The 27,488-nt window shown below is 39.9% G+C and overlaps 1 protein-coding gene and 1 pseudogene across 1 annotated transcript; both read left to right on the forward strand.

Annotated features, from left to right (window-relative positions):
- Positions 1-27,488, forward strand: part of LOC137732897 (uncharacterized protein At4g17910-like) — a 43,320-nt pseudogene that overhangs the window by 1,208 nt on the left and 14,624 nt on the right.
- On the forward strand, positions 8,168-27,434 carry LOC137731177 (cinnamoyl-CoA reductase-like SNL6). Its single transcript, XM_068470283.1, has 5 exons — positions 8,168-8,303; positions 8,397-8,551; positions 12,052-12,255; positions 26,204-26,317; positions 27,375-27,434. The coding sequence occupies exons 1-5, from the start codon at positions 8,168-8,170 to the stop codon at positions 27,432-27,434; spliced, it is 669 nt and encodes a 222-aa protein (XP_068326384.1).

Consider the following 27,488-nt stretch of genomic DNA (forward strand, 5'->3'; position numbering starts at 1 on the left):
CAGCTTTCCCGTCTATACACCCGCTCGCCACCCAAGCTAAATTCCGACGATTTTTGCCATTTCTTCCGTCGAATCATCACCATACAACACCTGCAACCTCTTCCACAACCTTCGTGGGTTTTTAAGTCCAAAATCACCAAGAATAGCACCGGAGAAGTTCGAAGTCGATTTCACCGTTCCATTGAGTTTCATTACCCACTATCACCCTCAATCAACTCCCCTTGGACCCAGGAACAAGACCTAACCAATTGTAGGGGCGTTGGGACACCAAGGAATGAGAATCGAAGCTCACCCATTATAGGGTTTCAGACGGATTTAGGGGAATTTGAGGTGTTTCTCAGCCAAATTGGCCTTGGCCATAGGTATGAAAGTTGTTCCTCTCATTGAGATCTTCATTTCTATAAAATTTGAGAATTTTTGGAGATAGTTGAATTTTTCTGGCGAACCGTGGCGGCCAGCCAACACCCGCGGTGGCGTGTGGGCCGAGACCCCACATGACCATCTTAGGCTAATTTTGACGACCCGATTCCATATTTGTCATTCGTTTAGTGAAATTTTAATGTTTTAATGAAAATTCGTAGTTGATCACCTAGTTGGCCACCACGAGGTCCTTGCATGAATTGACGATCTGACCGTTGGATCGTCATCAAACTTTAATACATTATGGTATGTAATATTTGAGGATATTAGAAACCTACGGATTGGGAATCTGACGTACGGATCTTCCTGAATTAGATTTGTAAGTTAGTAAAATAAAACGTTGACCGCCACTTGAATTGGCAATTGGCGGAGATCCAACCGTTGGATAAGAATGAAACTTTAGTATGATTTTTTAGAAGCACGATCTGTATCTTTGGAAGTTATGGATCGGAAATCTGAGATGCAGATCTTTCGGATTGAGTTACGTAGGGTTGTGGACCCTACCGTTGATCTTTGACCAACGGTTGATTTTTGTTCAATAGATCTCAAATCATTCTAGAACGTCCTTGGGATGTGTTTTATGTAAACTATGGGTTCTATGGATAAGAGTTCTGAGACGTGACTGAATAATTGTTCTAGGTGAGGATCGCTCGTGACGTCTTGATATTCGTGCTTGGGAAGATTGACGTCTCCACAAACGTTTATAAATTGAATATTTCATATAATTATTATGAATGTTTTGGAGGACTAGTACGAACTATGAATGACTTGATCCCTGTTTAGGGTACGTATGCAGTCTAACGAGACGTTAGATGTAGCAATATAATAATTGAGACTAAATAATTGAGACAATAGCATTGTTTGGGGAATTGAGCAATGTGAGGGACATTAGTGGAAAATGTGAGATTTAACCTTATGATTTGGTGGTTAAATGTTGGTCATAAATCAATGTGTGAAGAATCAAGAAATTAAGGTAAGGAAACGTAAGTAATGATAGTTAATTAAATTAGTGTCTAGTTGAGCTTATCACCGACAATTATTCCTGAAAATAAATAGTTTGGAAGTGGGGCGGTATAGATTATGCATTTCACGCCATATTGTATATATATATTTGGAAACACTATGTTATGGTTGAATATTAGATTGCATCATGGTATATCTCTATATATATTATCTGCACATAATTATTGTGTGACATCCCACATCGCCTAGATGAGTGATCCTTAAATGTATATTCTCATCCTCACCTAGCACGAGGCCTTTTGGGAGCTCACTGGCTTCGGGTTCCGTAGGAACTCCGAAGTTAAGCGAGAAGGGGGCTTGAGCAATCTCATGATGGGTGACCCACTGGGAAGTTGCTCGTGAGTTCCCAAAAACAAAACCGTGAGGGAATGGTAAGCCCAAAGCGGACAATATCGTGCTATGGTGGTGAAGCGGGCCCGGGAAGTGATCCGTCCCGGGCCGGGATGTGACAAATTGGTATGAGAGCCTAACCCTGGCCGTGGTGTGCCGACGAGGACGTCGGGCCCCTAAGGGGGATGGATTGTGACATCCCACATTGCCCAGATGAGTGATCCTTAAATGTATATTCCCATCCTCACCTAGCACGAGGCCTTTTGGGAGCTCACTGGCTTCGGGTTCCGTAGGAACTCCGAAGTTAAGCGAGAAGGGGGCTTGAGCAATCCCATGATGGGTGACCCACTGGGAAGTTGCTCGTGAGTTCCCAAAAACAAAACCGTGAGAGAATGGTAAGCCCAAAGCGGACAATATCGTGCTATAGTGGTGAAGCGGGCCCGGGAAGTGATCCGTCCCGGGCCGGGATGTGACATATTGTGAATGCTTTGAAGTGCAAGGGTGAACGCAGGACACACATGTAAGTTCAGGTGAGTTTATAGTATTAGTTGAAATGATGGAGTTATGGCATGACTACATTTATGTTTTAGGCAACTCCGACCTTGTCGTACAGGTTGCCCATGAGTCGTACATGTTATATTAGATGCAGTTAGAGCTCATAAACCTCCCGGTGTTAGTGCTGCCGCGCGTGGCCAAGGCACAATCTTTCACGTGATGTTCACCTCATGCACCTTACGCTCACTTTGGATCCAAGGTAGGTGCACAGTCCTGTTGTACAGACCACAATAAATGGTTCCGACTCATAGGTGACCCGTGATTATTCGCACAGTCTTCACATAATCGTAGCACTTGAGCGTATTTATTTACACCTAGTACTATCGTACATACCACTTTAGGTGATTCCAACTCGTGTGCAGGTATACTTATTGAGTTATTGGCTAGCATATTTAAGAGCTATTGACTAGCATGTTGATGAGTTATTGGCTAGCGATGAGCTATTGGCTAACATGTCATTGAGCTATTGACTAGCATTGATTGATGAGATATGGATAAGTTGTAACGGTCATTATAGATGACTCCGACTTATATGCTAGCTTTGATTGATGAGATATGGATAAGTCGTACAGGTCATTATAGGTGACTCCCGACTTATATGCTAGCTTTGATTGATGAGATATGGATAAGTTGTACCTGTCACTATAGGTGACTGCCGACTTATATGCTAGCTTTGATTGATGAGATATGGATAAGTCGTACAGGTCACCCGACTTATATGGTAGCATTGATTGATGAGATATGGATAAGTCATACATGTCACTATAGGTGACTCTTGACTTATATGCTAGCATTGATTGATGAGCTATTGATACAGCCGTACATGTCACGTAAGGTGACTCCGGCTAGCATGTTGATGAGCTATAGTTCAGCCGTACAGGCCACAATAGTTGGATCTCGCTGACATACCGTTTCATATTGATTTATTTCACCTGGGTTACTTATTCTTGTTGAGATATTTGACATGACATAACTATGAGATGGTTATTTTGGTTAAACTTTAGAGTTATAATCACACCTGTTATTTTCTGGGAAATTATACAAGTGTTACGGTGAGGGGTTACTGCCTTTGGTAATTGAAATTGGGTTGAAAAGTTTTGTTTCACTCACTCACATTTTCTATTTTTGCACCCCTCCAGGTTCTAGCATCAGAGTTCCATATCGACGAGGATTCGTGGCACTTTTCAGTACAGATGTCTTCTTATGATGGTATAATCATTATCTTACCTTACTGTATTATACATATGCTTTGTATCACGCATGAAATAGGTCCAGACCCGCTCATTGCGCACTCGTGTACTTAAACACATTTAAGTTTTAATTTATTCACATTTTATACACTATCACACTTTATGGCTTTGTCACCTTTCATGTGTCGGCCAACACAACTCAATTTGGGGTCCTAGTGGACGTTTCGGGTCGGGGTGTGTCAGTTTGGTATCAGAGAATAAGTTGGGCAATATTGTGTTCATCACACGCATGATGTGAGCATTCTTGGTTTTTGTGTCTAATGTTCGATTCTTGCCACCTCATCGAATACGGAAAAATATGATAGCTTTTTTTCAGTTTTGGGCAGTTTTGTGGTCTTGACGACATTTTAGAAAATCATTTTGGCATTTATCCTTCGAATTAAAACGAAGTTATTCCTTGTGGAAGAAATGTGTAGATTTGAGGCAAATTGAAGGCCTAAGTTGATGTATTGATAACTGTGTATGACCAGAGATTTTACCAACCAATTCCATCATCATTCTTCCATTGTTAGAATTGATCCTTTTGAGATTGGAAATATCTGCTAGTTTTGATTCCTTGGTAGTATTGTTAGAATATCACCTAATAGAATTCTTGCAAAGTCTACTTTTGTTAAGACTCTAGAAATGTCTCATGTGGCAATGTGGTGCTAAAGTGGTAACACTCAGCGGAAGAACATGTTGGGAAATTACTTTTGGTCCTTGGTAGTTTAATATTTTGTGATGTTACTTTTCGATCATCAAGAAATCTTGTTAAATTATTCTTAAATTTTACCTCTCTATTTTTGGCTTGGGACAACGTCGAAATTGTTTAGTTTTTTTTTATCATAATTCATCACTTTTGAAATTATTCGACTTTTTGATATTAGTTTGCATCAGCTCTGTTTGTACCCTCAACTTCACCTCTTGGTGGTAATTGGGTTAATTTAGAGTCACCAGTATGTTTCCCATACAAACTAAATTAGAGTTCCTAAGCATATTTGCCAAGATTGCATTAGAAGGATGACCACATCTCTGACACCACAGAGAAGATTGCACAGTGTGTCCTAGATAGGCAGAAGAAATTACACCTTGATTCAGTAGTTTAGGAAAAATATGCACAGGTACTCTGAACAACTCATTATTGATACTCTTTCCATGGTGGAGGATTGCCCCTGTTGCCTTGTCTTGCACATAAAATTGAATATCATCACATATGAACCAACTGTGATTGTCTTTGCATAACTTTTTAACAGATAAAAGATTAACAGTTAACATTGGCACATGCCAAACATTCTTAAGATGCAAAATATGAGATTGAGTTTGCAAAGTGCCATGACCAATATTGTGGACATCCAAACTTGCACCATTACCAACTATTATCTTCTTAGTGCCTTCATATGGTGTAGACCGAGCAAGGAATGTCACATCTGGGGTCATATAATATGAAGTACCCGTATCAAGAATCCAAGACTCTCTACTTGAAATGTCAGCAGAAGTTTGAGCATTCAGAGCTTGAAAAACAAGAGAAGGGGATGGCATACGTTGAGACACAAATGGAGGAGTCTGATTGGTATGCATAAACTGAGAATGTTGATTATTGTTGACAAACTGTGACTGAGCAAAAAACAATCTCATATCAGCTTGAGGAGGCATATGAAAACCTTGATAGGTATAGTTGGCAATTAAGGAAGGAGGTGGTTAAGCTCCTTGATAGGCATAATTACCTCAATGCCTGCAATTTAAGGCAATATGACCTCGTTTTCCACAAATTTGACATTCTTGCACAGATAGACCATTATCATTCCTATAAAGGCAAGTAACTGTTGTATGACCTTTTCTTGAACAGATTTGGCGCTTAGGAATATGTTCAAATCAATTGGAGGTATTACCTGACCATGGCTGCCAATTATTACTAGATCTGGAACTATTAAATCTCAGTTTATATCCACCATTTCCCCTTGGTCTATAGTTGTTGGAATTGAATGATCTACCAGTCGGATAAGTACCTGAGGAGCCATTAGATTGAAACTGATTACCCATAAAAGGATAACTTGTATGAGATGATAGGCCATCTGAGAATCCAGAACCAACATTCGGAGGAAACTGTGTAGTAGAAGAACTACCAGAAGAACTTGAGGAACCATTAAATTGAGATGATGAGCCCCTAGCATTATCATTAGAAGCATTAGTATTGACATACATGGCAGATATACTCTGAACTAGAGACTGCATTCTAGTCTCAATTGTTTTCTCTGCATCAATCAACTGAGCTCGAAATTCTTTAAGTGTAATAGGTGACTTGCAAGCCAATATAACAGTTCTAATCATATCATAATCAGAAGGTAAGCCTGTTAGAGCAGCAATGATGAGATCTTATCTGGCACTTTCTCCCTAGCCGCCTATAACTGATCTTTAATAGTCTTTAACCTCAGGAGATACTTATCAATAGTGTCCCCCCCTTTCTGCATAGCATGTAGTTCTTCTTTGAGATGATTAACACTAGCTTTGGACGCAGACATATATTGATCCTGTAAAGCAATCCATGCCTCATGAAAGGTTTTACAACCTACCACATGTTCTATAGCATCATCACTGAGTGTAGCAATCAACAAGCTTAACAGGGCCATATCAATCTTAACCCAATCCTTATAGGTTGCATTTATCTCATTGGTAACACCTAATTCAGTAGTGAGAACAAATTAGGGAGGGCACACAGAATCACCAGTAAAGTGATCAAAAAGATCATAGCCACGAAGAACCAAGCCAAACTGAAAACTCCACTTAATGAAATTATCATCATTCAGTTTAATAGTAAGCATACCCAGCAAACTTTCAATTTTCACTTGATTCACCATGATGTGAAAGAGCAATCAAACTTATATCACCAGATGTAAGCAGTAACAACAATGGCGGTGAGAGAACGCCCAGAAAAACCCATAAACAAATTGAGTCGATGAACAAAAACCCAAAGACAAAAATTGCATATTTGATCTCCAAATAAGAACACAATCACTATACTATTGCAGAGAAGCAAGAATCACATATAAACATCAACAATGGCTTCCGCCTTCGATCAATTCATTCAATACAAGAAACTAAAAACTCAACAAATTTGGCATCGGCCTTTCATCAAATCAACATATAACTCTTCAATTAACTAGAAATTATGGCATCGGCCTTCAATTATACTTCAATTCGAAAAAAAATTCCAAAACAAAAAACAGAATTCTTTAGAGTTTTCGAAGCAAAGAACAGAAACGATAGCACCTTATTCACCAGTCGAAGCAGCAGAGATCATGAAGCAGTACCATTGCGCAAGCAAGACCGGCTCTTCATACCATATTAACAATAAAGATTAACTCCATGGAAATCAAGAAACACACTGAAGAAGGAAGCTTAGAGAAGAAGAAAAAAAATATCCCAAGATATTTCTTAACTGTTTCTTCTGTTTACAAATGAAGAACCTCCAAAGTATATAAGGGAAAGGCTATTTATACTATTCTATTGAGACTTATGAGATAAGCTACATGTGCACATGTTTTGCACATGTAGTGACAATGACATGGCATACTATACTTATCCAATAAATAAAAGTAACAACACTTAAAAGCTATAGTAGGCAAAATTCGCACAAACAATTTAAAAATCCTCACAACATACTCTAGATCCCAAAAACAACAAAGCCCTATAATAAAATCATTATGGATAGTAAATTTTTCTGGATATAACTAGTGTATAAATTGTTGGACAATTATCTGATTCTAAAAGCTTAAGACACTAGCCACTTAGCATTGCTATCTACTGATTTTTTATATTATTTGTAATTGAGAGATCTTATGTTTATTTCTGTCAATTCAAACCAAATTACTATCACGGATGTATTATGTGTTTTAGCTCAAATTCCTCACTTGTATAAATATATCATTGTATTAAAATAAAACTTAAGCAACAAGAAATATTGTACAACAAACGAAGACACTCATTATATTGCAATTTGCCTTGTAGATAATTTTGGCTCAACCTTGCTCCTGCAAGTTAATATGATAAATGATAAAGTGAAGATTGAAGAGCTTATAGTATTCAATTATGAGTTTAAAGAATTTTAAAATCATTTGCAAATTCAAGGTGTTCAGTCAAGATTTAAAACGAATTCATGAAAATTCAATGTATTAATTAAAATTTTGAAAGAGTTCATAACACTCTGTAAAAATCTGGATATATTCAATCATGATTTTAAAGTATTATATGTATTCAATTGCTAATTTTTTTTTAACATGTGATATTGTATATCTACACTAAATATAAGGTGGAGTGCGGCTAAACCACACAATGGGCAACTTAAATTGATATTGAATTCGCCATATACAATATTTGAACATAAAACCTCTCACTTTTAAGTAAAGATGAATATCACCAGTCTGTTGTATTGAATACAAAGTTTAACCTAATAATTGACATCTCTAGCATTAACCTATATAAACAAACCTCATCCCTCTCTTTCTACCCAGAACCTGCAACCTCCCTAATATTGACAGCTCGGACTTTTAGACCCAAAAAGCCTCTCTCTCTCTCTCTCTCTCTCTCTCTCTCACAGAGACAGAGACACAAAAATGGCACCAGCAGCAGCATCAGACTCTTCGAACAGAGCTGTATGTGTAATGGATGCATTAGGCCACTTAGGCACCAGCCTTGCTGAGCGCCTGCTGCCAAAGGGATACACAGTCCATGCTGCCCTTCAGAAACATGGTGGGTAACTTAATGAAGTTTTTTAATTATCTTTAATTCTGAATTATTATCATTAATTAACAATATTGTTCTGGGGGTGTGTTGATTAACTAGGGGAATCGCGGTTGGGTGGGATTTCCTTTGACAAAAAGAAGCTCAAAGTTTTCAATCTAGATCCGTTCGACTACCGGAGCATTCTTGACGCTCTCAAAGGCCGTTCTGGCTTGTTTTATTCATTTGAGCCTCCACAAGATCAACCAAACTATGATGTACGTACCTTCTTTCTCCCTAATTGACTTCCTTAATAATATTTTAGTTTTCGTATTTTCTGTGAAAATTGTTGTTTAATAACTGCTTTTTGTTTGTTAAGGGTAGGGTTATTATACAAAATGGTCCCTCAGATTTGTATGATCAATAGAAATGGTTCCTGAGATTGAAAATCAATAGAAATGGTCCATGAGATTGTCCAACATCCATGATTTTGGTCCTTCCGTTAAAAACGATTTTGGGCAATTTCCAAAGCTTTGTAACTAAATTGTTTCTTAACCAAATTCGACCCATAATATATCAAAATGAAGAAAGGAAAGTGTATAATAAGATTATACCTATTTGGAAGCCCAATAGTTGCTGGAGATGGCCGGAAAATAGCCTAAAAGGTGACTGGTCCGCCGGAAAATTGGAAAACTCGCCGGAAATTCGGTAAACTTTAAACGTTCATAACTTCTTCAATACTCAACCAAATTGAGTGATTCAAAAACTAAAATCATACTTCTCGACGATACAAAGAGAATGATATATTTCTTTACTGCTAACTCGTCTTGGTTTGTCCGAAAAACTGCTCGAAAGTGGCTAACTGGAAAATGATTAGCCACTTTCGAGCCGTTGTCCGACCAAACCAAGGCGAGTTAGCCTTATAAAAATGTACCATTTCTTCGTCTCTTCAAGAATTATTATTTTCATTTTTGAATCACTCGATTTGGTTGAGTATTGAAGAATTTATGAATGTTTAAAGTTTACCCAGTTTCCGGCGAGTTTTCCAGTTTTCCGGCGGACTAGTCACCTTTTAGGCTATTTTCCAGCCATCTCCGGGAACCATTGGGCTTGCAAATAGGTATAATCTTATTATACACTTTCCTATCTTCATTTTGATATATTATGGGTCGAATTTGGTTAATAAACGATTTAGTTACAAAGCTTTGAAAATTGCCCAAAATCGTTTTTAATGGAATGATCAAAATCATGGATGTTGGACAATCTCATGGACCATTTCTATTGATTTTCAATCTCAGACACCATTTCTATTAATCATGCAATTCTCAGGGACCATTTTATATAATAAACCTTAAGGGTAAGGAAGAGTTTCAAGCTATTACAATAATTTAAGAGGTTCAAAACTATTAAAAAATACTTTTGTGAAGTTTCAATATTTTACTGAAAACTCAAAACAATTACGAAATTATTTCAGTCTTTTTTTCTCTCAATAAAACTAAAAGCTGAAACGTTAGTAAACGAACCCTTCTGTTAATAACATTCACTAGAAATTATGTGTTTAATTTGCTGATTTTCTCAATTCATTTTGTGTTATTATCAACATAACAAAAAAAAAAAAAAAGACTAAAATATTATCAACAGTCTCAATTCATTTTGTGTTTTAAACCCTTTTCTCATAACCAAAAAAATATACTAGAAAAGAATAAATAAAAAGAGCTATTATCAACAGTCTAAAACAAATTATTATGCAGTCTAGACATCTTAAGATGATCACGTAATTGCCTAATAAAGTTGTCACTTTCTCCCAAAAAAAATGATAACGTAATGTATGGAAGTGACAGGAGAAGTAATTTTTTTTTGGCAAGAAAGAAGTTTGGAAATGAGATATCATTTGCTTTTCTATATTTTGTGTGTGTATATATATATTTTTTTTAAATGATAAACTAATTTACCAATCATCTAAATACCAATCGATACATTAACATTAGCATTTTCCTACATATTTTGCGTGTATGAACACATTTTTTTTAAGAAAATGAGAAGGAGAGAGGGAGAGAGAGAGAACGTTGAGGGAGTGGGAGGTTTTTGTTTTCGGTTTTATTTATTTATTTTTTTAATATTAGATGTATTTTAACATCATCTATATGTGAGACTTCAATAAAAAACAGTAAAATTTGGATATGTGAAACTACATTATTGCCCATCATTTTTTTTGTGTGATAGAAGACTAATTTGTCTTTTCACCCTCTTTTGGTTGACAAAGAGGGTTTTATTAATTAGTAGAGATAACAGCTAAATTATTAAAAACTAAGTTGGGTCCCAACTATTCTATAGAAACACATCCTTCTCTTAAAAAACTTATCTTTTTTTTTTAGTTTTTATTTTTTAATTTTAATATCAACAGTATAAGGAGGTGGAGGGAACTTGGTAGTATCTAAACTACCAATTAATATACTCCTTTTTGTCAACTCAAAGAGAGTGAAAAGACTGAGTTGTCACATCCCGGCCTGGGACGGACCACTTCCCGGGCCCGCTCCACCACCGTAGCACGATATTGTCCGCTTTGGGCTTACCATTCCCTCACGGTTTTATTTTTGGAAACTCACGAGCAACTTCCCAGTGGGTCACCCATCATGGGATTGCTCTAGCCCCCTTCTCGCTTAACTTTGGAGTTCCTACGGAACCCGAAGCCAGTGAGCTCCCAAAAGGCCTCGTGCTAGGTAGAGATAGGAATATACATTTAAGGATCACTCCCCTGGGCGATGTGGAATGTCACAATCCACCCCCCTTAGGGGCCCGACGTCCTCGTCGGCACACACGTGATCAAGGTTAGGCTCTGATACCAATTTGTCACATCCCGGCCCGGGCGGGACCACTTCCCGGGCCCGCTCCACCACTGTAGCACGATATTGTCCGCTTTGGGCTTACCATTCCCTCACGGTTTTGTTTTTGGGAACTCACGAGCAACTTCCCAATGGGTCACCCATCATGGGATTGTTCTAGCCTCCTTCTCGCTTAACTTCGGAGTTCCTACAGAACCCAGAGCCAGTGAGCTCTCAAAAGGCCTCGTGCTAGGTAGAGATGAGAATATACATTTAAGGATCACTCCCCTGGGCGATGTGGGATGTCACAGAGTAGTCTTTTATCACCAAAAAAAAAAATTATGATAGGCAATAATGTAATTTTACAAACCAATTCTAATGTTTTATATTGAAGCTTCACCTACATATGATTTTAACATATATCAAATGCTAAAAAAAATTAAAAAAAAAAACAAAAACCTTTATTCCCACCCCCACTCCCACATTCTCTCTGCCTCTCTCCTTCCCATTTTAAAAACAAAAATAAAAAATATTGACACACAAAATATGCAGGCATATGCTAGTGTTTTTTATTGGATCCATGAAAGGAAAAAAAAAAAAAAACTACAAAAAAATGAAAAACCACTAGATTTGGAATCAATAGAAATAACTAGATCGATGCAACATAGTCAATCAGCCTCTTAAATTATTATTCCATAAGTACAGATAAAAAATTTGGACATCTTACATACATAGATTCTTTTCTCAGGTTTGAATGTTTGGGTCAAATTATTGAAAGTTCGCAGGACGATAGTTTTTTTTTTTTAATTTTTTTATAAGAATCTTTTTTAATATACCACGTAGAATTGAAACAGTTATGGAAATTAAAAAAAAATTTAAACAGTTGTGAAAATTAAATTTAGTATCAAATAATAGTTAAATTCCCATTAGTTTTTATATATAAATGTTTTATGTAGGAACACATGACAGAAGTAGGGGTTCGAGCAGCACACAACGTACTAGAAGCCTGTGCAAGAACTGAAACAATAGACAAAGTCGTGTTTACATCTTCCGCCACTGCTGTCCTTTGGCGAAACGATCGCAAATCGACAACTCTTGATTTGGATTTGGATTTGGACGAACGACACTGGACCGATGTCAATTTCTGTCAGAGTTTCAAGGTAAATATTATATCTTTGTATTTTCAGCTCAAAATTTAATCCATTCCAACAAAAGAAATTATACAAAGGTTCAGTCGTTTAGTCAAATGTGTGTGTTTATAAAGGAGTAGGATTCTCTCCCCTCTTTTTTTTCCTCCCCTTCCCTCCCTTCTTATTTGAACGGTCACGATTAGACCATGTCAACATCTTATATTAATTTTTTATAGCAAGAGAAAGACAAAATAAGAGAATGTAAGAGGAGGAGATGCAAGGGAAAAATACGAGATGAGAGAATCCTAGTCGTTTATAAATAAGTTAATTAGATTTAAACGCTTAAAATTTGAATTTCTTTTATTAAACATTAATGCCTTTTAGAATTTTGATCAAGGCGCTTTGGTACATTAGGCCACATCAGTATTTTTTATTTTTTAAATTAAAAATAATAATTGTATTTTTTTAATTAAAATCTTACATATTGATTTCTAAATTTGTCCTTTTAATTAGCTGAGATAATTTTTTTTTTTATCCGGCCATTTTTTTATTCATGTATTTTAGGAGTTGTGTAATCTTTTTTAGGAAATAATTTTGGTTTTTTCGCTCAACATATTTATCCAATTATCTCTTTTAATTTTTGGTTTCGTTCAAAACATTTTTTTTATCCTAAAATTGAAAAAATAATTGAAATGATGGACGCTTAGATTTTTTTTGTTTGTTTATTATTTAGTATACTTTTTGTTAGATAATTATTTTGTATACATTTGAATTTGTTCATATTGTTGATTAGTTGTGACAGCCAGTCCCAAAATTCATGTAACCGTACGTGTGAAATTACAACTTTGCCCCTAATTTGTTTCGTTATGTTTTTGGTTGCTTGGTGTGGTGTTGGCAGGTGCTGGGCCACACACACACTCTCACTGTCTCTATCCCTTTCTCTGTCTCTTCCCTGTCTCTCTCTCCCAAGCTCCCTTCTTTCTTCTTCTTCCTTCGAACTCGTACGGACACACACACAACTACACTAAATCATCACAGATCGAGGAAACTAAGAGCACATTCGAGATCGTGAAGTTCGTGGGAGCACAATCGTACCATTTTCAGGTAAGAAATCCGTCGTTTTCACGTCGATTCGACAATGGCAGATTTGTGTACTGTTCATGCAAACATTAATCTAGCACGTTTTTGGAATTTTGAAGCTCGTAGATGTCTTAGTGAGGTTCCCAGGAGTCCCGGAGTAACTCGTTGGACAAATTTGGACGTCGGAATAGCCTGGTTCGAAGTTGGCCGGTTTTGGTTTGTGTGGACAGGTATGATCTTGTGGTTTTTAGCCCTTAAAACTTGTATGGACGTGTTCTTCTAGTCTAGGGCTTCATTTTGGTTCAAGAATCACGAAAAATGGTGGAGAAACGAGTGAGAAAACGTAGATTGTAGGTTTTTCCAGTTTCCGGTGCCGGCGACGTCGCCGGAGGCTCGCCGGGGAAGGTGACGGAATATTCCTAACGCCGTTGACGGAATCCGTTAGAACTAACGGAATATTCCTCACGGCGTCAATTGACGCCGTCAGCGTGCCAGGCACGTGCCTGCGCGTGGCCGGCGCGTGTGGCCGTGCCTTGGCCGGCGCGTGGGGGCGCGTGCGGTGGAGAACATTTTTTCTAAAAATATGGTTGTGATCCTGAGGTTGTGTAGAGCACGTTGGTATATTCAATTGTCCATTTTGAGCAATGTATGAGAAGTTATTACGAGAAGTTGGTTATGTGCTTTAAAGTTAACGTTTTTATAGTTATTTCGCATATAGGTGATATGTATCCCGAGGACGAGCGTGCGCACTCGAGGCAGGGGGGCTACGACCCTTCCACATACCAGTGAGTGGGCTTTTGGTTTTCCGTATATACCTATATACTATATTTTCCCAGAAATTTAATTAATGTTTATTACTTATGTCATGCGTTACATTATCATTATTCATGCATCGATGGTTATGTTAGTAGTTGCATATATATATATACATATGCATATTGGGTGCTGTGGACGCACAGGTAAGTGCCAGGTAAGTGTTGTTTATATTTACATTCAGCAGTAGTTTGAGATGCTTAGAGAGCTCATAACCTGCACCCCCGGTGTTAGTGCTCCCGCCCAGAGTAGGGCACAGTCCTTCACGTGATGTTCACCTCCCGCACCACACGCTCAGCTTGGATCCAAGTTAGGTGCACAGTCCTGTCGTACAGACCACATTAGGTGGTTCCGACTCGTAGGTGACCCGCGATTATTCGCACAGCCTTCACGTGATCGTAGCACTAGAGCGTATATATATGTTACACCCAGTCCTGTCGTATAGACCACTTTAGGTGGTTCCGACTCGTGGGCAGGTTCAGTTATTGAGTTTTGAGATTTGAGCTCTATATGCAGCCGTACAGGTCACTTTAGGTGACTCCGGCTGCCAGATTACATGTTATTGATTTGATTTATATCTGAGCACTTGCATTTTATTATGAGATTCCGACATGGCATATTCTTGAGCATGATTGGCATATCTATACATACGTACATATGTTTATTTTCTGGGAAGTATACAGGTTTTACGGCGAGGGGTTAGAATGTATTTTACTAAATGGTTTTCAATGAGATTTGTTTTTGCCCACTCACGCTTTTGTTTTGCGCCCCTCCAGGTTCTAGTTGCTTAGCAGTTTCGGTGGTTTCCGAGAGGGTTCTCCCGGCTTTTCTGAGAGACACTCACCACCGTAGGGTCACATTCGGGTGTACTTTTGTCGCAACTTTTCTTTTGGACTGCTGTAGTCTTGCTCTGAATTTGTGTCTCACTTACGCTAGCACTTGTTTTTACTACTTTGTATGCTAGTTTTTAATTATTCGTACTTTTTATTTTACTATCTTATTAGCTTCCGCACGTGCACATGGTTACGTCACCTTCGTGTGACGGCCAGCACGCCCTGATCTCAGTCGGCGTGTGTCAGTTTGGTATCAGAGCTTAGGTTTGGCAGTCCTGTGCTTTTGGTGTGAGTTTTCTAATGGTTTTGGTGTCTTCTGTCAGAATTATGCCGCCTCGTCGGGAACCACGTCGCTCTTCTGAGTCTAGCTTCCCCGATGTAGCTCAGTTAGGGGAAGTTATTGCTACAGCCCTTCAGTCAGTGATGCGCCCTCCCCAGAGGACTCCTCTGGAGACTATGTACAATCTGAAATTGGATAAGTTCAAAGGTAGTGAGGGTCACGAGGGCGCAGAGCGATGGTTAGAGCACATTGAGAAGACTTTCCGTGTGTTGCACAATCAGGGGAACCTTCCTATGGAGAGGTGGGTCGAGACGACCTCATGGTTTCTGGATACGGAGTCTGCAGCCTGGTGGGAGCGGGAGCTTCGTAGGTTGACTCCAGCTCAGAGGACTGATTGGAACGTTTTTAAAGATTTGTTCAAGAGGAGGTATGTGCCCCCTGAGTACATTGATCGGAAGAAGCAGGAGTTCACCGAGCTGAAACAGCGGAAGATGACGGCTAATGAGTACTATCGTAAGTTTACTGATCTGTCCCGCTACCATCCTGACGTTGCTGGTAATCCAGCAGAGATGCTCCGTCGTTTTCGTTTGGGCACCAGGAAGAGGTGGCGTTCGATGGCGACTACTACACACTGTGAGTCCTACCAGGATTTCTACGAGATATTGTTGAGGATTGAGGACTCAGAGAACATGTCGAGCAACAGTGATGAAGAAGAAAAGGACGGCAAGCAGAAGAAAGATGACAAGGGAAAAGGTCAAACATCGCTTAGGCCTCGCCAGACTCAGAACTTTAAGAGGGGTGGTGCTAGTTCGAGTTCTTCTAGTGGTGGTTTCAGTGCCACTGGTCAGGGACGAGGAGGTAGATTTGCTGGTGGCGCTCGAGGCCAGAGACAGGGTGATGGTGGTCGAGGCAGAGCTCCGATTTGCCGTAGGTGTAACAACCAGCATTTCGGCGAGTGCAGGCGTGGCAGCAGTGGTTGTTTCACGTGTGGGCAGACGGGACATAGAGCTGCGAATTGTCCCCAGGGTCAGCAGCAGAAGCCGCAACAGACCTTTATGCCACCACCTGCACCGATTCAGCAGATTCAGGGTCCGAGTAGTTATGGCCAGGCAGGTAGAGGTGGTGCCTACCACTATCAGGGTGATGCTGTTCCTTATGCGCCGGGACAGTATCAGTATCCCCAGGACCCGTATTCCCAGGGAGGTTATCCTCCGTATCCTGGCAGTTATGTGCCTTATCCTCCAGCTTTAGCGGGTGGTTCTCAGTGGTATCAGGGAGGACAATATCAGCATGGTGAGATTGCTACCAGCAGTGTAGGGTCTTCGAGACAGTCGGGTCAACCCAGTCAGGGACGTGGTAATCAGGGTCGCGGTGTTCAGGCGAGCAGAGGTCGCGGCGGACGACAGCAGGGCCAGGGGCGTCTTCATAATATTTCTCTGCAGGATGCTCAGAACAACCCGGATCTGATTATGGGTACGTTAAACATTCTTGGTTATTTTGTTAGAGTCTTAATTGATTGTGGAGCTACACATTCCGTGATTTCTCATACATTTGCTCAAGTGACGCAACCTCGCCCCACACCTCTAGGGTACGATTTAGAGTTCGCTATGCCTAAAGGATAGAGATGTGTTGTAGATTGTGTGTACCCAGGATGTCCAGTGATTGTTGAGGGTGTTGTTTTTTCAGCTGATCTTATCCCGTTAGATATTGTTGACTTTGATGTGATTCTGGGCACGGATTGGTTGCATTTCTATCGTGCCAACATTGATTGTTACGGGAAAGTAGTTACGTTTCACCGTCCTGGACTACCTGTGGTTACTTTTGTTGGTAAGCAAAGTGGGGTGAGACATGGCATTATTTCGACTTTGCGAGCGAAAAAGTTGTTGTCTAAAGGTTGTCAGGGGTACCTAGCTCATGTGGTGTTAGATGAGGCCGTTCCTAGCAAAGTTGAGGATGTGAGAGTGGTCAGACACTTTCCTGATGTTTTTCCCGAGGATTTACCTGGTTTACCCCCAGATCGAGACATGGAGTTTACTATTGAGTTGCTTCCAGGTACTAATCCTATTTCTTTGACTCCTTATCGCATGGCTCCCGCCGAGTTAAGGGAATTGAAAGTTCAGTTGCAGGAATTGGTGGATAAGGGTTTCATTCAGCCTAGTACTTCGCCTTGGGGCGCTCCAGTGTTGTTTGTGAGGAAGAAAGACGGAACTTTGAGGCTGTGTATTGACTACAGGCAATTGAATCGGGTGACAATTAAAAACCGTTATCCATTGCCTCGTATTGATGATTTGTTTGATCAACTTCGAGGTGCTTGCGTCTTCTCTAAGATAGACTTGAGGTCTGGGTACTATCAGCTGAAGATTAGTAGGGATGACGTCCCTAAGACGGCGTTCAGGACTCGTTATGGTCATTACGAGTTTCTGGTTATGCCGTTTGGGTTGATGAATGCACCAGCTGCTTTTATGGATTTAATGAACCGGGTGTTCCAGCCTTACTTGGATAGATTTGTTATTGTCTTCATCGACGATATTCTGGTGTATTCTAAGTCCAAAGCGGAGCATGTTCGACATCTTACTTTGGTGTTGAAGAGGTTGAGGGAACACCAGCTATATGCTAAGTTTAGCAAGTGCCAGTTCTGGTTAGACCAAGTTGCGTTTTTGGGGCACGTCATTTCTGCTCAGGGTATTCTGGTTGACCCTCAGAAGGTCGCAGCTGTGGAGAATTGGGAACAACCACGAACCGTCACCGAGGTGAGAAGTTTCCTTGGTTTGGCAGGGTATTATCGGAGATTCGTTAAGGACTTTTCGGTGATTGCCTTGCCACTGACGAGGTTAACGAGGAAGGATGTTAAATTTGAGTGGGATGATAAGTGTGAGCAGAGTTTCCAACAGTTGAAGCATTGTCTCACTCATGCACCTGTTTTGGCATGGGATGTGTATTGATGCAGCATGGTAGGGTGATTGCTTATGCTTCACGACAGTTGAAACCTCATAAGTTGAATTACCCTACACATGATTTGGAGTTGGCTGCTATTATCTTTGCGTTGAAGTTGTGGAGACACTATCTGTATGGAGAGAAATGTAGGATCTTTACAGATCACAAGAGTCTTCAGTATCTCTTTACTCAGAAAGAACTTAATCTTCGTCAGCGGAGGTGGATGGAGTTACTCAGCGATTACGATTGCACGATTGACTATCACCCTGGTCGTGCAAACGTAGTGGCTGATGCACTTAGCAGGAAGTCACAGGGCCGTATTAATGCGTTGTACGCTAGTCGTGTTCCTCTTTTGGTGGACTTGCGTACTACGAGAGTGAGGTTAGAAGCAGAAGATCGAGAAGTGGCGTTACTTGCTAATTTCCAAGTTAGACCAATTCTAGTTGATCGGGTGCTTGAAGCTCAGGTAGCTGACCGGGAGACTCAAGAACTAATCCAAGCTCGAGAGTGAAGAAGGAGCTGAGACCTCAGAGTTCGTGATTCGGATGGCATGTTGATGCTAGAGAGTAGAATGTTCGTGCCTAATAATGTGGAGTTGAAGAAAGAAATTCTCGATGAAGCACATATTTCGGCTTACACCATGCATCCTGGAGGTACTAAAATGTATCATACCATTCGACCATTTTATTATTGGCCGGGTATGAAGAGGGAGATAGCTGAGTATGTGAGCAGGTGTGCTGTTTGTCAGCAGGTTAAAGCGGAGAGGAAGAAGCCGTTTGGGTTGTTGCAGCCGCTTCCCGTTCCAGAGTGGAAATGGGAAAATATCACTATGGATTTTGTGTACAAGCTGCCGCGTACACATAATGGCTTTGATGGCATTTGGGTGATCGTTGATCGGCTCACTAAGTCGGCACATTTTATTCCAATGAGAGAGAAATATTCTTTGGGCCGTTTAGCGGAGCTGTTCATTTCGAAGATTGTGAAGTACCATGGTGTCCCTGTGAGTATTGTCTCGGATCATGATCCACGATTTACATCGAAGTTTTGGGTGGCTTTTCAGGAAGCTTTGGGCACGAGACTACTTTACAGTACGGCGTATCATCCACAGACAGACGGACAGTCAGAGAGAACTATTCAGACCTTGGAAGATATGTTGCGAGCTTCGGTGTTGCAATTTGGTGATGCTTGGCACCAGCGGTTAGATTTGATGGAATTTGCTTACAACAACAGTTTCCATTCGAGTATCGGCATGGCGCCATTTGAGGCATTGTATGGTAGATCTTGTCGCACACCGTTGTGTTGGTCAGAGGTTGGCGAAAGAGTTTTAGTGGGTTCGAAGATTGTTGAGGAGACTACTCAGAATGTTCAGGTGATTAAGTCTAACCTGAAAGCAGCCTAGGACAGGTAGAAGAGTTTAGCAGATCGGCATGCTACAGACAGAGTGTATGAGGTCGGAGATTGGGTATTTCTGAAGCTTTCACCGTGGAGAGGTGTCGTGCGGTTTGGAAAGAAGGGGAAGTTGAGTCCCAGGTACATTGGACCATACATGGTCACAGAACGAGTTGGTGAGGTAGCTTACAGGTTGGAGTTGCCTCCGGAGTTGGCTAGAGTGCATAACGTTTTTCACATGTCTATGCTCCGACATTATGTTGCTGATCCATCTCACGTGATACCTCCTCAACCGTTAGAGATTAATCCAGATTTGACGTATGACGAGGAACCGGTGACGATCATCGATTGGAAGAAGAAGGTTCTGAGGAACAAGACGGTGAACTTAGTGAAAGTTTTGTGGAGGAATCATTCAGTCGAGGAAGCTACGTGAGAGACAGAAGATCGGATGAGGGATTTGTATCCTCGATTGTTCTTTGACCACTAGGGGTTGCTGCTTGGTTGTTTTGAATTTCGGGACGAAATTCTATTAAGGTGGGTAGGTTGTGACAGCCCGTCCCAAAATTCATGTAACCGTACGTGTGAAATTACAACTTTGCCCCTAATTCGTTTCATTATGTTTTTGGTTGCTTGGTGTGGTGTTGGCAGGTGCTGGGCCACACACACACTCTCACTGTCTCTATCCCTTTCTCTGTCTCTTCCCTGTCTCTCTCTCCCGAGCTCCCTTCTTTCTTCTTCTTCCTTCGAACTCGTACGGACACACACACAACTACACTAAATCATCACAGATCGAGGAAACTAAGAGCACATTCGAGATCGTGAAGTTCATGGGAGCACAATCGTACCATTTTCAGGTAAGAAATCCGTCGTTTTCACGTCGATTTGACAATGGCAGATTTGTGTACTGTTCATGCAAACATTAATCTAGCACGTTTTTGGAATTTTGAAGCTCGTAGATGTCTTAGTGAGGTTCCCAGGAGTCCCGGAGTAACTCGTTGGACAAATTTGGACGTCGGAATAGCCTGGTTCGAAGTTGGCCGGTTTTGGTTTATGTGGACAGGTATGATCTTGTGGTTTTTAGCCCTTAAAACTTGTATGGACGTGTTCTTCTAGTCTAGGGCTTCATTTTGGTTCAAGAATCACGAAAAATGGTGGAGAAACGAGTGAGAAAACGTAGATTGCAGGTTTTTCCAGTTTTCGGCGCCGGCGACGTCGCCGGAGGCTCGCCGGGGAAGGTGACGGAATATTCCGTCAAATCTGACGAAATATTCCTAACGCCGTTGACAGAATCCGTTAGAACTAACAGAATATTCCTCACGGCGTCAATTGACGCCGTCAGCGTGCCAAGCATGTGCCTGCGCGTGGCCGGAGCGTGTGGCCGTGCCTTGGTCGGCGCGTGCGGCGGAGAAATTTTTTTCTAAAAATATGGTTGTGATCCTGAGGTTGTGTAGAGCAAGTTGGTATATTCAATTGTCCATTTTGAGCAATGTATGAGAAGTTATTACGAGAAGTTGGTTATGTGCTTTAAAGTTAACGTTTTTATAGTTATTTCGCATATAGGTGATACGTATCCCGAGGACGAGCGTGCGCACTCGAGGCAGGGGGGCTACGACCCTTCCACATACCAGTGAGTGGGCTTTTGGTTTTCCGTATATACCTATATACTATATTTTCCCAGAAATTTAATTAATGTTTATTACTTATGCCATGCGTTACATTATCATTATTCATGCATCGATGGTTATGTTAGTAGTTGCATATATATATACATATGCATATTGGGTGCTGTGGACGCACAGGTAAGTGCCAGGTAAGTGTTGTTTATATTTACATTCAGCAGTAGTTTGAGATGCTTAGAGAGCTCATAACCTGCACCCCCGGTGTTAGTGCTCCCGCCCAGAGTAGGGCACAGTCCTTCACGTGATGTTCACCTCCCGCACCACACGCTCAGCTTGGATCCAAGTTAGGTGCACAGTCCTGTCGTACATACCACATTAGGTGGTTCCGACTCGTAGGTGACCCGCGATTATTCGCACAGCCTTCACGTGATCGTAGCACTAGAGCGTATATATATGTTACACCCAGTCCTGTCGTACAGACCACTTTAGGTGGTTCCGACTCGTGGGCAGGTTCAGTTATTGAGTTTTGAGATTTGAGCTCTATATGCAGCCGTACAGGTCACTTTAGGTGACTCCGGCTGCCAGATTACATGTTATTGATTTGATTTATATATGAGCACTTGCATTTTATTATGAGATTCCGACATGGCATATTCTTGAGCATGATTGGCATATCTATACATACGTACATATGTTTATTTTCTGGGAAGTATACAGGTTTTACGGCGAGGGGTTAGAATGTATTTTACTAAATGATTTTCAATGAGATTTGTTTTGGCCCACTCACGCTTTTGTTTTGCGCCCCTTCAGGTTCTAGTTGCTTAGCAGTTTCGGTGGTTTCCGAGAGGGTTCTCCCGGCTTTTCTGAGAGACACTCACCACCGTAGGGTCACATTCGGGTGTACTTTTGTCGCAACTTTTCTTTTGGACTGCTGTAGTCTTGCTCTGAATTTGTGTCTCACTTACGCTAGCACTTGTTTTTACTACTTTGTATGCTAGTTTTTAATTATTCGTACTTTTTATTTTACTATCTTATTAGCTTCCGCACGTGCACATGGTTACGTCACCTTCGTGTGATGGCCAGCACGCCCTGATCTCGGTCGGGGTGTGTCATTAGTGATAATGGTACGTTTATTGTTGGTTATCATATATTGGTTTTGTATTGATTGGTACGTTTATTTTAATTTTTGGGTGTACATATCGTTGATTGGTACATTTAGTTTTAGCTTTTGGTACGTTTTGTTTTAGCTTTTGATACATTTAGTTTTAGCTTCCTGTACATTTAGTTTTGTTCTCGTTGATTGATAGTGTGACAGTCCGTCCCGGACTTTTCATATCGTAGGGGTGAAATGAAGATTTTGACCTTAGTATGGTTGTTTCATTGTGTGGTCATTTTTGGGTTTTGATTGGTTGATTTGGACCACACACATACCCACACTCATTTCTCTCTCTCTCTCTACCCTGTCCCGAGACTCTCTTTCTCTCCCTTTCCTATCCTTTTTGTATGGACAACACCACAAACCCTTGAAATCGTCACGGATCGAGGAAACAAAACTACATATTCGTGCTCGTGAGGTCCTTAGGAGTTCAACCATACCCATTTCAGGTAAGGATACCTTCATTTTCACGTCAAACTCGGGATCCTCCGATTTGGTCACTGTTCATGCACACGTTAATTCTTGTGTTTTTGGGAATTTCAAGCTTGTAGGAAGCTTGGTGAGGTCCTTAGAAGGCTCGGGGTGGTTCGTTTGAAGGTTTTGGACGTCGGGATCGTGAGTTGTAGGTTTGGCCGGAGTTGGTGGTGTTTTCTCGACAAAATTTCCATGGGTTTTAGTGCTTGAAAGTGGTATGGATTTGTTTATCTTGTTGTAAGCTTCATTTTGGTACCAATTTTGTGAAATTTGGTTGAAAAATGAGTGAGATATCAAGTTTAGAAAATTTCCTGGTTTTCCGGCGCCTGCGATGGCGCCAGAGTTTGGCCGGAGAAGATGACGGAATATTCCGTCAGTTTGGACGGAATATTCCTAATGGCGCTAACGGCATCAATTAGATTTAACGTAATATTCCTGACGGCGTTAACTGACGCCGTCAGTGTGCCAGGCACGTGCCTGCGCGTGGGCGGCGTGTGTGGCCATGCCTTGGTCGGCGCGTGGGGGGGTGTGCGGCGTCGGAAAATTATTTTAAAAATATGGGGATGTTCATAAGGTTGAGTAGATCACGTTGGTGTATTCATACACCCCATTTGAGCATTGTATGAGAAGTTATTTCGTAATGTTGGTTTTGTGCTTTAAAATTAACGTATTTACATTTGTTTCGCATATAGGTGAGACCTATCCCGAGGACGAGCTCGGTCACTCGAGGCAAGGGGGTTACGACCCTTCTACATACCAGTGAGTGGACTTTTGGTTTTCCGTATATACCTATATACTTATGTTTTTCCCAGAAAGTGAAATGAAACGTTTATACATTTATATGCGATGCATTATGTTTGCCCATTTAATTATGCATTATTAGTTGCATATATATATGTGTGCTGGTTCTGCGGACGCATAGGTAAGTGCCAGGTAAGTTATGGTTTATGTTTATGTTTAGTAGTGATTTGAGATGCATAGAGAGCTCATAACCTGCACCCCCGGTGTTAGTGCTCCCGCCCAGAGTTGGGCACAGTCTTTCACATAATGTTCACCTCCCGCACCACACACTCATCTTGGATCCAAGTTAGGTGCACAGTCCTGTTGTACAGACCACTTTAGGTGGTTCCGACTCGTAGGTGACCCACGATTATTCACCTAGTCTTCACGTGATTGTAGCACTTGAGCGTACTTATTATACACACAGTCCTATCGTACAGACCACTTTAGGTGGTTCCGACTCGTGTGCAGGTATAGTTAGTGAGTTGGAGATTTGAGCTCTAGATTCAGCCGTACAGGTCACGTTAGGTGACTCCGGCTGACAGATTACATGGCATTGTTTGGCATTTCCTGAGTACTTGCATTTTATTTTGAGGCATTTGGCATGGCATATTTTCGAGCATGATTTACATATATGAATATATTCTATTTTTCTAGGAAGTATACAAGTTTTACGGCGAGGGGTTAGAACTTTGTTTTTGAAAAGTTTTGTTTTTGCCCACTCGCACTTTTTGATTTGCGCCCCTCCAGGTTCTAGTTTGGCTAGCGCTTTTGGTGGCTCCCTAGAGGATTTTCCTGGCTTATCTGACAGATTATCACCAGTGTAGGACCACCTTTGGGTGTGTTTATTTAGTGTTGTTTTTCCTGGACTGCACTAGGTATTTTGTGCTTTGAAATTTGTTTTTCACACTTACACTTGCACATGTATGTTATTTACTTTGTGTATAGCTAGGTTTGTTTTTATTCATACTTATATTATTATTTATTAGCTTCCGCACTGTGCACATGGTTACGTTACTTCCACGTGACGACCAGTATGCCCTGATCTCGGTCGGGGTGTGTCAGATAGGGTTTTTTCACGATTTTGTTACAATTGTTTTTGTACCATTTAGTATTATATGGGTACGATTAATATTATACATATCGTTGATTGGTACATTTACTTTTATTCTTCAATTTTGTTTACTAGTACATTTATTTCCGGTTTTAGTAGGTTTGTTTTCATACATATATTTTTTATTGGTACGTTTGTATTATTCTCGATGTTATTTTCTTATATGAATTACTACAAAAATTTATATATGAATTACTACAAATATCTTAAATGGTATTTTATTTCTTCATTGAAAGGGAAAAAAAATCAAATGGCAGGGTATTTTATTCCTTTATAAATTGTAGATAATCTTTTTTTTTTGTATAATTATCTTTAGAGGGAATCAAAGGAGCTAGATTGTAGGAAATTTGTTTCAATATCTCTGCTATTTTTTTTCCTGACGTGAATAATTTAGGCAATGGTAAGATCTGTAATTTTGGTACAAATAAAGGACAGTTATGATAGATGAGACTCCAATTTTGTAGAAAAAATATTTAATTAAATCTCTAAAACCAACAAATGTTTAGTCTATAGAGTTGAAAACCCAGACACTTATATCAAAACACTCCTTTATAAATGCTTCTACATACGGTTAACCCGCAACAAAAATACTAAGAAACAAGAAGACTTTTTTGTACTGTGGTGGCCCGATGCCCAGCCACATCTTGGACACTCTAGGAATTTTGCCGCCACGTGAGTGGCCGATTTCTTATTCATGATGTGATCCAAGTCTGGAGATAGTCCCACATTAGAGAAATAAAAAAATTATATTATTTATAGAGTACGGTTTTTTTAGATCTCTGATTCAAGAAGATTAAAGTCGCTTATTGTTCAAATTTAATTCAACTATGAGAGAGAAAATACAGTTAAAAATTAAATGATCACCTATTGTTGAATTAGAACGAACAATAAGTAATCACAATTTTTTGAAAATCTGGATCTAGAAGAACATATGTGACAGTTTATATATGAAAATTACTGCTAAGTGTCATGGGGGCTTATAATAATTTGTTAAGTCTGCTTTATCAATGGTCATAAATGATTCCTGCATGTCAATGGCATAGGATCCTATTCGATTTCTCTTTGTGAGGATTTTGGAGATTACTTCATTGTGCCCGTTCATCTGTTATCTTAAGATCAAAAATCATTTGAATTATTTATTTAAAATTGAACACAAACAGTACTTGATAAAAATTAATCGCACACTATACGATAAACAGATACAATGAAGTGATTCTCGGAATCCACACAAAGAGAATCTAAAACAGATCCTCATCCCATGCTGACAAAGTATGTGGTGCGAGGTGGTTGGTGTCCCTGTGTTGATTAGCAGTTAGAGTGTACTGAGTAGTTAGGAATGTGATCCGATCCCACTTTCAACCTGAACCAACAAATTAATAACATGTGGCTCCATCTAGATCTAGCGAGTGCCACTGAAGCTGGCATTCGATTAGCTTAACGTAATGATGAAATTAGTCATACTAAACTTCAATTAACCCTAATTATATATATTTTTGATTTGGACAGTTGTGGCATGCATTATCAAAAACCCTAGCAGAGAAGACAGCATCAGCCTTGGCAATGGACAGGAGCTTGAATATGGTGTCAATGAGTGTAGGGTCGCTGATGGCTCCGAGAAAGGTACCATTCTCTTCGTGTCGTCGGAAAGTATGATTTTCGTTTTTGAATCACTCTATTTTGTTGAGTATTGAAGAAGGTAAGAACGTTTAAAGTTTACCCAAATTTCGGCGAGCTTTCCAGTTTCCAGTTTTCCCCCGGATCAGTCACATTTCAAGCTATTTTCCGAGCATCTCCGGCAAAGTTCAGTTTGAGGGGGAGTAATAATAGAAATGCCACATGGTACTATTTCAATAGTGAAGTTTGTTAGTATTGTTAGAAGGGTATTATTGTAATTGAGATATATGACTATATAAGAGATTGTATAATTAGTATTTCATTAAGTTCATTTGTATACATTTTTTCATTAAATCAATACAATCTCTCTGGTTTTCTCTCTATCATCTTCCTCTTCCTCTATACCAACTTTATCTTTTGCAGAGCTTTCAAATAGGTATAATCTTGTTCTACACTTTCCTATCTTCATTTTGATATATTATGGGTCAAATTTGGTTAAGAAACGATTGAGTTACGAAGTTTTGAAAATTGCACAAAGAGTTTTTAACGGAGTGATCACAATCTCTGAGACTATTTCTATTGATTTTCGATCTTAAAGACTATTTCTATTGATTATGCAAATTTCAAAGAACATTTTGACTATTTAGCCAAATAAAAAATAAAATAAAATTATTCACACATATAGAATGTGTACTCATTCGCTAGTTATTAAATTAAAATACCATGTAATGGTAAATTCATTTCAAAAGACCAACTATTTTTGCATTTTCCTGAGATACTCCTTCAACACAAACGCACGCTCAGGATCGCCTCCAAAGTAAAAGACAAAAAGTTGGAAAAGAAAATAGGAAATGACTAAAAATGGAACAAAAGTAGAGAGTCTCGTCCAAGTCTTTCCTCTAAAAATTTACAATCTTTGATGTGAAAATTTGGAAATCTCCTCCATCTGAGGGATCTTTGAATCAATTCTCTCTCTAAATTCTCATTCTTTCTTTCTTGCCTCATTAATTTGAACACTCCTATCAATTTATCGACCACTTTCCCTTTATTAATGCATTAACAGTTACCCATTTTGCTCTGCCACTTTTCTGGTAATTATGTTTTGGACATTTTGAGGCTGTAGATCCAACTGCAATTCCAACTTGGTAAGTGTTTCACCTTCCCATTTCCCCCCTTT

Source organism: Pyrus communis, chromosome 4 (assembly GCF_963583255.1).
Source record: "Pyrus communis chromosome 4, drPyrComm1.1, whole genome shotgun sequence".
Classification (NCBI taxonomy): Eukaryota; Viridiplantae; Streptophyta; class Magnoliopsida; order Rosales; family Rosaceae; genus Pyrus; species Pyrus communis.